At 39.8% G+C, this 10,913-nt stretch overlaps 1 protein-coding gene across 1 annotated transcript in view; it reads right to left on the bottom strand.

Moving 5' to 3' along the window:
* The window catches only part of ASAP2 (ArfGAP with SH3 domain, ankyrin repeat and PH domain 2), a 93,357-nt gene extending 82,703 nt beyond the window's left edge, over window positions 1–10,654 (bottom strand). The window contains 3 exon segments of the mRNA XM_009874207.1: window positions 7,730–7,846; window positions 8,252–8,357; window positions 10,482–10,654. Coding sequence (XP_009872509.1) covers window positions 7,730–7,846; window positions 8,252–8,357; window positions 10,482–10,654 — 396 coding nt within the window.
* Between the last annotated feature and the right edge of the window lie 259 nt (window positions 10,655–10,913).

Raw genomic sequence — 10,913 nt, 5'->3', positions numbered from 1 at the left:
TCCCTACACCGCTGAGCATTAGGAAGGTAAAGAGAAAACATTGAACTTCTGCATTTAAAACTGAAACAGTTTAGAGCAGAGAAGCTGGTCCAGCACTTAAGTTGTGTTCTTGGAAGAAAAAGGAAACAGCTACTCAATCAGCTGACTGAAACTGAAGAGACAAATGCTTGAGTCTGTAAGTAACTAAGCACGGCCATGTGCTTGCACCATCACCACACCCATAGTCTTGGGGGACAGGGAAGGCAGCAGCATTTCTGCTCCATCCTTAGCACAGAGAAGACTGCCTGAAAATTCTTACCTGAAAAGCTTGTCTTCCACAACCAAAGCAGTTAAGCAACTGAAGAGAATGAGCAAAGCAAACTAATGAATGAAACTAATAAAAAAGAAGCTTACAAAAGATTTACTACTTTGTTCCTTCTTCAAGGCTACTCTCTTCCACATCTAGTCTACATGAAGCTCAAAGTGTAGGAGGACTGTGCTGGCATTTTTTTCTGTTGTTGTTCAACATACACCTACAGTTTTGGAAAGAAAGAAATTATTAAAAATATGTTTTTGCAAGACTCTATACTACATGTTTTGTATGTGACAACAGAGCAGGGGTTCTGCATTTGCATGTGCTAAGGAAATTTCCACTCCTATTGCTATAGCTGAACAGTAATCCTGTTTGATTGAAGGGGCTTAAAATGATTAGTAAATGCATTTGTTTTTAAGTTGACTTCCCTAGAATACAGTTTTAAGTTCCTTGAAACTGCACATCCTAGGAAAAAAAATCTTTCACTAACAAAGAATAGAAACCATAAAACATGAGAAAATTATCCCTACGAATGTTCACATTGCTTAACCACTTTTTTTCCCTTCCTATATGCCTTGTAAATGCAGAACAAAGCTTTCAGGAATGTAAAAGTAATTTGTTCAGCTCTAATCACTTCAGATGCTTTGATGTATCTACATGCATACTTAGCATAATGCCTAGACGGAATTATAGATTTCAGACTAGAACCACATTGATAATCTGATCTTTAATCAGGGATAGCTGAAGGGTCCACAAACAGCAGATGGTCCTACACACCATATTACTCTAAGACAATGAGGAGCAGAGCTTCAGCCTTCCCTCTCAATTCTCTATTTCTTCTTGGTTTAACAAGTCAGATGCGAGAATTTATACTACAGGTTCTTTCATGTTAACATTTACAGTCACCTCTTAAAGAACATACTCCGAAGAAATATGCTCCACTGCACAGTATGTCAGTTCCATAGCAAATATTTTTGTGAAACACAGTTCACATGTACAAAGGAGCAAATTTTTTAAATTCTGTCCAACACCTACTCACTAGAAAAAAAAAAAGCTTGGTACTCTCGATGAAAAATACTGAATCACCCTATCCAAGCTTATTTCTTGCAATGCATAAGAAAAAAAGCTATTCAGTTACAGCACTGTATCTCAGTTCCTCCACCAATAAATTCTCCCCTCTAAGGTAAATTATATTCTCTTTCCAAACAAAATATATACACAACAGCTAGTATATACACAACAGCTAATAAAGTCTGCATAATACTTCGTACTATGTCCCGTTTTCTGGATATATAGCATGCAGAACTCTTCTTCCACTTTCCTAAACTATAGGGTAGGATGTAGCTATGTCACATCACCATTATCTAGTTTCCTCCATATCCCTGCCTGCCTCCTTACTGCACTGAGCCACTTCACATTAGCCCTGCCTCCACACACGCTGCCTCGTGTTTTTGTCCAACTTCCTGCACAAACACTTGCCACACTCCCCCTTCCTCCGCAGTTCCCATCAATTCCGATTCCTCTGAACTTCCTTAGACTTTTGATGCATTTCCTTATCCCCCCTCCTTAATGTTTGGCAATTCCTGACTCCCCATTTAATATGCCATCACAGTACTACAGCCCCTGGATGACTCTCTCCACCCCTATTTTGTCTTTAAATCATATTCTTTTTTCTTGCTCTTCACTTTTGACTGATCCTCATATTACTTTTTAGACATTTCAGCTACTGTTTTCTGAGTCTTATTTTTTCTTGTGTTTCCACTATTTGTTGTTTCCCAGCCAAATTTACTCCTCCACTCAATCCCTACACTGATATAAACTTCACGAAAGAAGTCTGGATTCAGTCCAAATAAAAGAAGTTGGTCGGCGTCTTAGTCACAAAAAAATCTCATATCTAATAACAAAACTCTTTAAGCTTATGCTTGTCCCTACCGAGAGCAACTACACACAGTAAGCATTTTGCACGCAGAAGAGCCTGAGCTTGGTACTAACATACATGACACTGTGTGGGAAAAGGGCTAGGAAAAAAGGAAAAACAATTCTACCATCAGCTTGCAATAAAATCAATAGTTAGAAACATCAAATTTCTGTTTGTCGCATAACTTGATCCACATTTTCCAGCTGAGCTTAAGGGAGGAAAAAAAAAATACCTCAGTTAAAAAGGACCAAAGTAGAGACTTTAACTTTACATGAAAGCTATGTGCAATCACCTTTTACAGCTTTAGGAGTACGATTATCAGTAATCCTCTTTTTCCATAAGAAATTGCCAGCACTGACGCAAGAGCAAACAAGCAGCCACACAATTTCTCCTGACGTGAAGTTCTTGCACATCTGACTATGCTAAAACTTGAAAAATTAAAGCAAATGTGAAAGTACCGTCTTCTTGCATAGCAGTGGCAGCTGCTGTAAATACTTGTTTACAGTATTTTTCAAGCATTTCTGGAAGCAGGAAAGGGAACTGGTTACTTTGCTAGCCTGCCACTCATCCAGGGACACTTTCAGTAAGAACATCTCTCCTCCTCAATTTAACAGTCACGGTCCATATTCCTATATTCATAACAATCTTTTGTACTAGTTATAAATGCTTTGCCTCATCTTTCCACTCCTGCTTTTTTAACCCTCAGTGCTTAAATCAAATATCCTAGTCTTTTGAAAAAAATTTTATAAGTGTTTGCTACTTACCATCCTAGCTCTTTCAGAATCCTGGAAAGTAAGTTAACCAGCCTCAACAAAGTGCTTTAAGCTCATGGTTTTGCTTACTGCTTTGCTCACTTGGATCTCTATTCCTACCATCCATTCTACATTCTCCCACATCCTGAGCTCAAAAACTGCAGCAGAGCACTCATTTAGGTTTGGCAGTACTTACGTTATCTATAACACTACTACATTCTAAGTGTGTATTATCCTTTATTTTTCTCTTCACAACTCCACGTGCTTAAAGCATTTTTGTTTTCTTTACTGCCTGCTGTCATTCCTAAAGAAACATGACTTCTGCAAATTTGTCTTTTATCTTCACAAATACTCTTTAATGCAAAACTTTCCTCTGACTACCTGGCATTTTCTTCCCATTTCTTAGAGGCTCTGCTCATTTGTGGCATTCTTCTTGGGGTACTTTAAGTCTAGTTTTTCCCATACTTTTGCCCTTTCTTGGGATACTTTATGGACACTCTTCACCCTATAGGACGTAAACTCTTCAGTTCTGCTGAGCTCACCAGCTCTCAGTTTAATTGCTTTTTCCCTAAATACAATTTTTTAGATTGTTTCGCCTTCGTTTTGCTTTTAGTACACAATGAACTGAGCTCCAACATTCAATAAATACTTAATTTGTTTCCAGTCTCATCCACAATGTCCACTTGATTTCCTGCCTGTAAATCAGCAGTTCTCACATTAGCTTCTCCTGCTTCTACCTATTTCCTTCTGTAAAATTCAGCATCTTGGCTTGTCATCACAGATACCTGACCACAGCATGGCTGAAATACAGCTCTTTTTTATTGCTCTTGCACTCTTCCTCCATGCTTGCAGTGTTAGCAGACAGCCCGCTTTACCAGACCATAACCAACGGGTTCTCTTAAACTGAAACCTGTCTATCATCAACCATGCAGATCCCTTCTGCACAGTATCTCTAAAACACAGTCTTTCACGCTAAGCTAAGGTTTTTATCCATGATCTCGTAATTTAATTTTGGTTATTTCAACATTCTGGCCTTGACAAATACAGTCTTCCTCAGTCACATCCACTCACAATACTAAACCTTTCAGTTGTCTTCTATGCTCTTCCAACAAAATGATTCTATGATTCCACGCAATGAATCCTTCTCCACACCTGTATCAGCACTCCCATTTGCATCAAATGTAAGACAGTAGTCTTTGATTCTAATACTTATTAGAAGGCAACACCAATCACCTCTTGTTCACTCATGACTGCCGCTCTCTCTGATCAGACTAACTCCAGCCACGAACACTTTTTTTTTTTTTTCCCCAGAATCACACCTTCGTGTTTTCCAACCAACGCTTCTCTGGTACTTATCTTACTAACAATTACATTTTGTAGCATCCACAAACTCTTCTGAGCTCTACAGATCACAAAACATAGAATGGGAAGGGGAGCGAGGATGGAAGACATCCCCACAGCTGGAAAATCTGCAGGAAGACTTCACCCAGAGAATCTCTCCTCTTCCCTCTCCAGCAACGTGATGAAGTATATCATGTTTATTTAGAGCCAGTGAAGACTGAGAGCAAGTAAAAACTCTTGCCGCCAGCCCATCCTTGAGAGACACCCCAGCTTGGCACTAGAGCCATGGCTCTAGTACTGTGGACAGGGGCGGGCCACGGCTGCTGCAGAGGAGGCAACACTGGGAAGCTCCATGGAGGCGGCACAAAGCACCAATAACCTCTGCAGGGAAGGAGTTTCAAGAAATTAAGAAGGACAAGGAGGTTGTAAACATTGGAAAGCTATAGAGAAGCTTGATACTCAAGACAATAGGGGAAAAGCTAATTTAAATATGGCTAGGGACAAGTCTCCTTCCTGGAGCTTCACGTGCAAAGGTTGTTTCTGGGGAAAAGTGGGAGCCAGATCATGCTGGTTAAAAGCGAGGCTGAGAAGTTGTGGTGCAGGAGTTTAGACAGGGAATGGTTGTATGCAATATATACACATATGCATACATATAGAGAGGGTGTAAATTATATTAAAAAATATTTAAGAGTTGAACCAAAAATGTTTAAGAACCACTACTCTTTACACAAATAACTAGAAACCAAGTCACAGCAACTGAGCTACAGAGTACAATAGGCAGGTGCACCAAATTTTCTTGGATTCCTCCACCTGTATTCATCAGCTACATCCACTTGGCATGTGACTGCAAGTGCTTTGCTTCAGGGATTAGGCCTTTGTCCTGTGATTCTGCAATGCCTTTTTCAACGAAGGTCTCACTGTCACCTAGCACTGCTGTATATTATGGTGCAGAAAACAATATTAGGATGAGAATAGCAAGTGAAGGTGGGTTAAAACCTAAGCAGAATCAGCCACTTCTCACATCTCATCTCTTTTAGCATAAGCATGAGGTACACTAAATCCAGATAAGATGTTCTGGGAAATGCAGAAGCACTAGGGAAAAAGCAAAAGACAAAAGACACAGTTAGTAAAAGACTTGGGAAGCGTACATATTTACCACTGAACCTCCTATGGGGAACAGGGACATTTGGTAATAGGAAGCACATGCATCAGCACATGCACCAAGGTAAGGTGCAAAGCAACCTACTTTCATGACTTGCAGTTGTTTTAACTGACTGCACATGTTTTGCACTTTAAACATCTACGATTTAGATTCTGTACATAAAAATATGCACAATGCTCCAGCTGAAGACCTACAGTTTAGCTCCTGTATTTCTACTACTTCCATCCTCTATAATCCTCTCAAAAAGATGAAAATTCCCACACTCCTTCTTAAATCATCAGGCCATTTGTGTCATAATGACTTTTGCAGAAACCTCTTTGGATGCTGAAGACAGAATCACGATTCCAGACAGGAAGCAGAAGTGGAATACAAAAAAAGTTTTAAATACCGTGTATTTGTGGAATTGTATTTCATAATGAGGTAAGAAAAGTGTACAAATATGTTCTAGGGAAGAGTATGTTATAATGGGCATAAAGATACATATTATTAAAAAGAATATACAAATAACAGTAGTAAATTTCCCCAAACCCACTGCAATATGTGGCATTTCCTGCTGCTTCTTAAAGCATACAAAAACACCTTCTTCACACAGCTTTCAAAAGCAAATCACACCACATAGCAGGAGAACAGAAATCCAATCCTAAAGACCTAACAAGCAAAAAATACATGATAAGAAAGTACAAATTTTAAAAATACACATGGGCATGCCTGTGTCCAGTCTCATATTCACCAATCCTACCAAGCTGTTATTACCTCTCACCCTTGTTAACTCTGCAGAATGAAAATGGAGCAGAGAATTAGAGAACTTTAACATACAAGAGGGAACGAAATTTGATAAGCATCGATCCCTTATGCCTCTCCAAGCCAGCTGAAAACCGTGGGATTGCCTTAGGTGGCAAAAACTTGCTACCATTTCTGATACAAAAGCTTGTATTATAAGTAACAGTGAAGAAGAAAAGGATTTGATACCAAAATGACATGCGGCATTCCTAGGAGTGGAAATTACAAACCCCTCCCGCAAAAAAACCACATCCGTCTTTTAAGCTGTAAAATAACAGAATCCTTAAGGTGCAATAATCATGGAATAGGAACTACAGAACAAGGGCAAGTAGAGACGTGAAATTACAAGTTACGGCTTTAAGATTAACTTCACAGATTTTACAGGAATTCCTGGAAAGTAGCTTTTAAACAGACCCCCAAACAATCAAAATCTATTTCTATCCAGAGAACTAAAAGCATCTTTGGTACCACTATACTGCCTTTTTTTTTTGGTTGTATGCTTTACATCTTTCTTTTCCACATGTTTGCCCTGTCTATTTCCTGTAACACATTCATCCCAGTAGCAAGTGCTACTATGCTGGGAAAGGTGTTCCAGTAACCTATTAAACTTCTCTCAGTGTTTCCATTCTCCTCTCTATAGAGAGATCTGTGTATGCAGTGAAGTATGTAGGCAGGGTAAACTTTACACCTCAAGTCCTGACTTTGATGAAAACGTCTTCAGCATATGAACCTTCTGCTACTCTTTACATAGTAGCCTGCACAACAGCCCCTCTCCGTTCTTTCCTGGTCCACGAGGACCAGACCGTGATAAACCAGGAGAACAGAAATGAACAGTTAGGATTTTTATGGGCCTCAGTTTTAGTCTTTACCATAAAACTTAACCTATGCCTAAAAAAAAAAAAAAAAAAAAAAAAAGTGGTACATATGGATTCTAGTCATTAAATCACTCTATAAAACAATTTCTAGAAATCTTTTATGATTACAGCTATCAGGACCACTCTGCATGCTCCATTACAAGGTAGGGACTATTTTATTTAACCTACAGCACATAAAAAGAGAGAAGTGTAGGTTCTAAGTAATAGTAATACAAAAATCAGATTTTTAAGTGTTCAGAGTTTAAGAATGCTCACTACATATTTTTAGATCTCAGGATCTTTAACAGAAACAGTCAACTAAAAAGACTGCATTCGTCAGACTAGATTACTGATTTCAGGCAATCCCTCCTCCGGTCATGTGATTATGCTCTGCACTCTATCAATTAAAACTTGTTTAATCTTAGTCACTATCATACATGCAAAGATTAAACAGTAACCTGTAAGGGCCTGTACTGCTCACTTGTAAGTCTGTTTTAGCAGAAGCTAAATATTCCCAACATTTTGCTAAGCAACATCCTAATCTGAGAACAATGCAGAAATTATATGATTCCTTTTCCTTTGAAATCACGTGTTCACCAAGGATGCTTTTCCTTATCCCTTTTCCACTACCGAGAGCAAAGGATCAGATTCTCTTTCTACAAGTGTCTGAATAGGCACCAGTTCCCAAAGTGCAACGCAGGCGCTACTGGTGATCGCACGGGCCACAAACTGGGGTCTGTAAATGAACTATACAATCACGTAAAACGTTGAAAAAAAAGTATTTTCAGCTGATACTAAAAATCAATCATATCCTGCGACTGACAGGTCAGTTAATCCAAGTTCAGAAAGCAGTGATTTAAGGCAATACCATTGCCCACAGAGAGATATCAGTAAATTATACACTTACAATTGTTCATCTTATTGATTTCCTCACTTAACAAGCCTTTTCCACTCCATCACTGAAAGCAAGGCCTCATTAACTAAACTTTTAAGACATTATTAGATAGCCACTAATTAACTAAGAGAGAATTACAAAACTGGTAGCCAGCAGTGTTAATAATAAGCATAAAAGACATCCCATTGGGATGTGGAAACACACATCTGTGTTTGCACCAAGCTGAGCTCAGGCTAACAAGTCACAGCAGCCCCTACCTCCTGTGCTTCCGCGCTGCCTCCCCGGTGCCTCCACTTCCAAGGGAGCACAAGGCTTGGGAGACTCAAGCTGGCCATTGCATTGTCCATCCCCAAACCAGACTTGCTGGGAAAAACAGTTAAGAAACATCCTCAAAGTATCAAAATTAACCAGTTAATTTGTTGATTTAATACATGTATACAATGGCCTGGGAAACAAAAACTGTTTTCAGTTAATAAACTAGCTCTTACAGTCATTTGTTACAATCAATGCATACACAAAGCCAGAAGTCGGCACAGTTTCAACTTACCTATTAACTGTTTTGAATAACAAATTCCCTAAATCATACACAGCCAGACTTGGTAGTTTTCAGAACCCTACTGTCTACTGCAACAGAGCAGTGTGCTGGAAACCAATACTTATTGGTATTCATGACACTGGAAACGCACAGGTCCTTTATATTACTTTTACACTTTTGGGTGCATTCTTTACTAAGTCTTAGTTTGTAACAAGCTGACAAACTAACTGTTGCCAGGCCTTTTAGAAAAAGGCTGCTGAGTACTGACTTTTCTGTTACACAATGTATACACAGCTTTTTATCAAAGGATCACATTCAATCTGAAACACCAGGCACGTCGCGCTAAGGGACCTGAGTACATCCAAACCAAAGAAGTTCAAGTCTGAAAAAAGATTTCAGTCTTGGACTCATGAAAGTTTGTTCACTGCTCTTGATAAATCACAAAGAAGAAAATTCAGTGGTCATTTCAACACATGCTTTAGGACAGCAGCACAGACAAGAAGCAACTGGCGGTATTCTGCCAAAAGTACTAGATAGATCAATACTATTTAGAAGAGATAGAGCCAGTACAATCTCTCATCTCCTGCCTTGCAAACTTTACTGAGATTGGTAAAACACTAGGCACATTTTTCATCATCATAATCAGAGATATTTTTTGTATCTAAGCTACCAGACAGTATCTAATATCCGAAATATGCAGAGATACAAACACAGTTTTAACATACTGATTGAGTTTCTTTAAAAACCAAACAGCAGTGTATCAGAGATATGACACAAAACCAAATGCCAAGCAGGCAGATTAAATAAGGAATCCACCACATTCAATTTTTTAAATCCATATCATTATCCTAATGTAAAAAAAAGGTTTTTGAGATACAACCTACTGAAAGATCTTAAGATGTATATTAAAAATTTCATGTCATCATATATAATTTTTGTACCATTAGAAACGAAAATGATAAAAAAATTTTTGCACATTGTTCTGAGAAACGATATGACATTTTTGCAAAAACAGATTTAGAAATTAAGGCTTTGAGAACAATTTTTGTAAGACTTACAATAAAAATCTCTATATCTAGCAAAACCGCTTTTGACCCAAATGCTCACACTAACTTCGATTTTTGTGTTTATCTATTATTAAGCAGCATTACATTACAACTAAAATGATTCACTACTATAAATATTCTTTAAGAAAAAGTTGTCTTTAACACAGAATTGTTGATTTTCTGACTATTGGGTTAATAAGGTACAATTAAATCCAGACATTTAAGTGCAAGCTTGCAGGGAAGAAAATGACCTCAGGAACAAAACAGTAATTCCTTCTGTGCAGATTATTTTGAATTCAAGTCCTTGCTTTAGTGGTTTTGGGAACTGGCAAAACAGGAAAATCTTGAAAAGGGTGTTTAAACACCTAACCTGGGTTTTGTTCACTGAAGACACGTTAATAATCCATTGCTAGTGGCAGCTATTTTGTAAGAAGGGACATCAACTACTGCCAAGATTCTTTTTGCTGAAGAGGCTCTTTAAAAATATATGCTTACTGCCAAACGAATCAACTAAGCACACACAAGAACTGATGTAACAGGTAGATGGAGCAAATTAATCTGCATCACAAGAAAGATTCTTCCCCCCTCCCACAAGTTACTTCAGAGAAGCTGCTGGAGGAATCAAGGCACACAGACGCTTCTCATTTCATTGTGCGAATATGACTGGGATGTGGAATGTGCTCTCACTGTGTTCAGACCTGTCCCAGATTTCCCTCTGATTTGAAACAGGAGGGGAAAAAAAAGAAAGAGAGAGCGTCTCTCTCTCCCTCCCCGGCGCTGGCAGCCACCTTCCGTAGCAGGGATGGCTCTCACCACCGCCTTCAACGGCGCGTTTCGAGTATCTTTAAAGAAAGAAAACCCAGCAGCTCGCTTCGCAAGACAAAAGCGGCTCACATGAAAAAGTACCCGCAGCCCAGGCTGTGCAAGAGGGAGCTCAGAAGAAGGGGCTCGGGCTCCTGCGCTCCGAGGGCACCAGGCGCCGCCGCTTCGGGGGCGGCGTGTTTTCCCCTCCCCGGCAAAGGCATCGCCTCCGGAGCCCGGAGAAGCCGTTCCTGAGGGAAACCTCCCGCAGAGCACATGCCCGAGGGGGATCAGGGTGTTTAAATTTCTACGTGCGAGGACTGGGAAGGAGACTACATCCCACCTGTGCCAGGAGGAAGGCAGAAACACACACACACACGGGGGAAAGGACACTCTGACCGGGGCCCAAGCCCCAGACGGGAAGGAGGGGCGGCGGGGCCGAGGCGGGCTCAGGTGTCGCTGTGAAGGAAGGGGCAGAGTGGGGGGGCTGAGGCTGGAGAGTACAAGCCCCCCTCCAGGTAGGAGAGGGCAGACGGG

This window comes from Apaloderma vittatum, unplaced genomic scaffold (assembly GCF_000703405.1).
Source record: "Apaloderma vittatum isolate BGI_N311 unplaced genomic scaffold, ASM70340v1 scaffold2388, whole genome shotgun sequence".
Taxonomy (NCBI): Eukaryota; Metazoa; Chordata; class Aves; order Trogoniformes; family Trogonidae; genus Apaloderma; species Apaloderma vittatum.
This window is presented reverse-complemented; position numbering and strand designations above follow the sequence as displayed.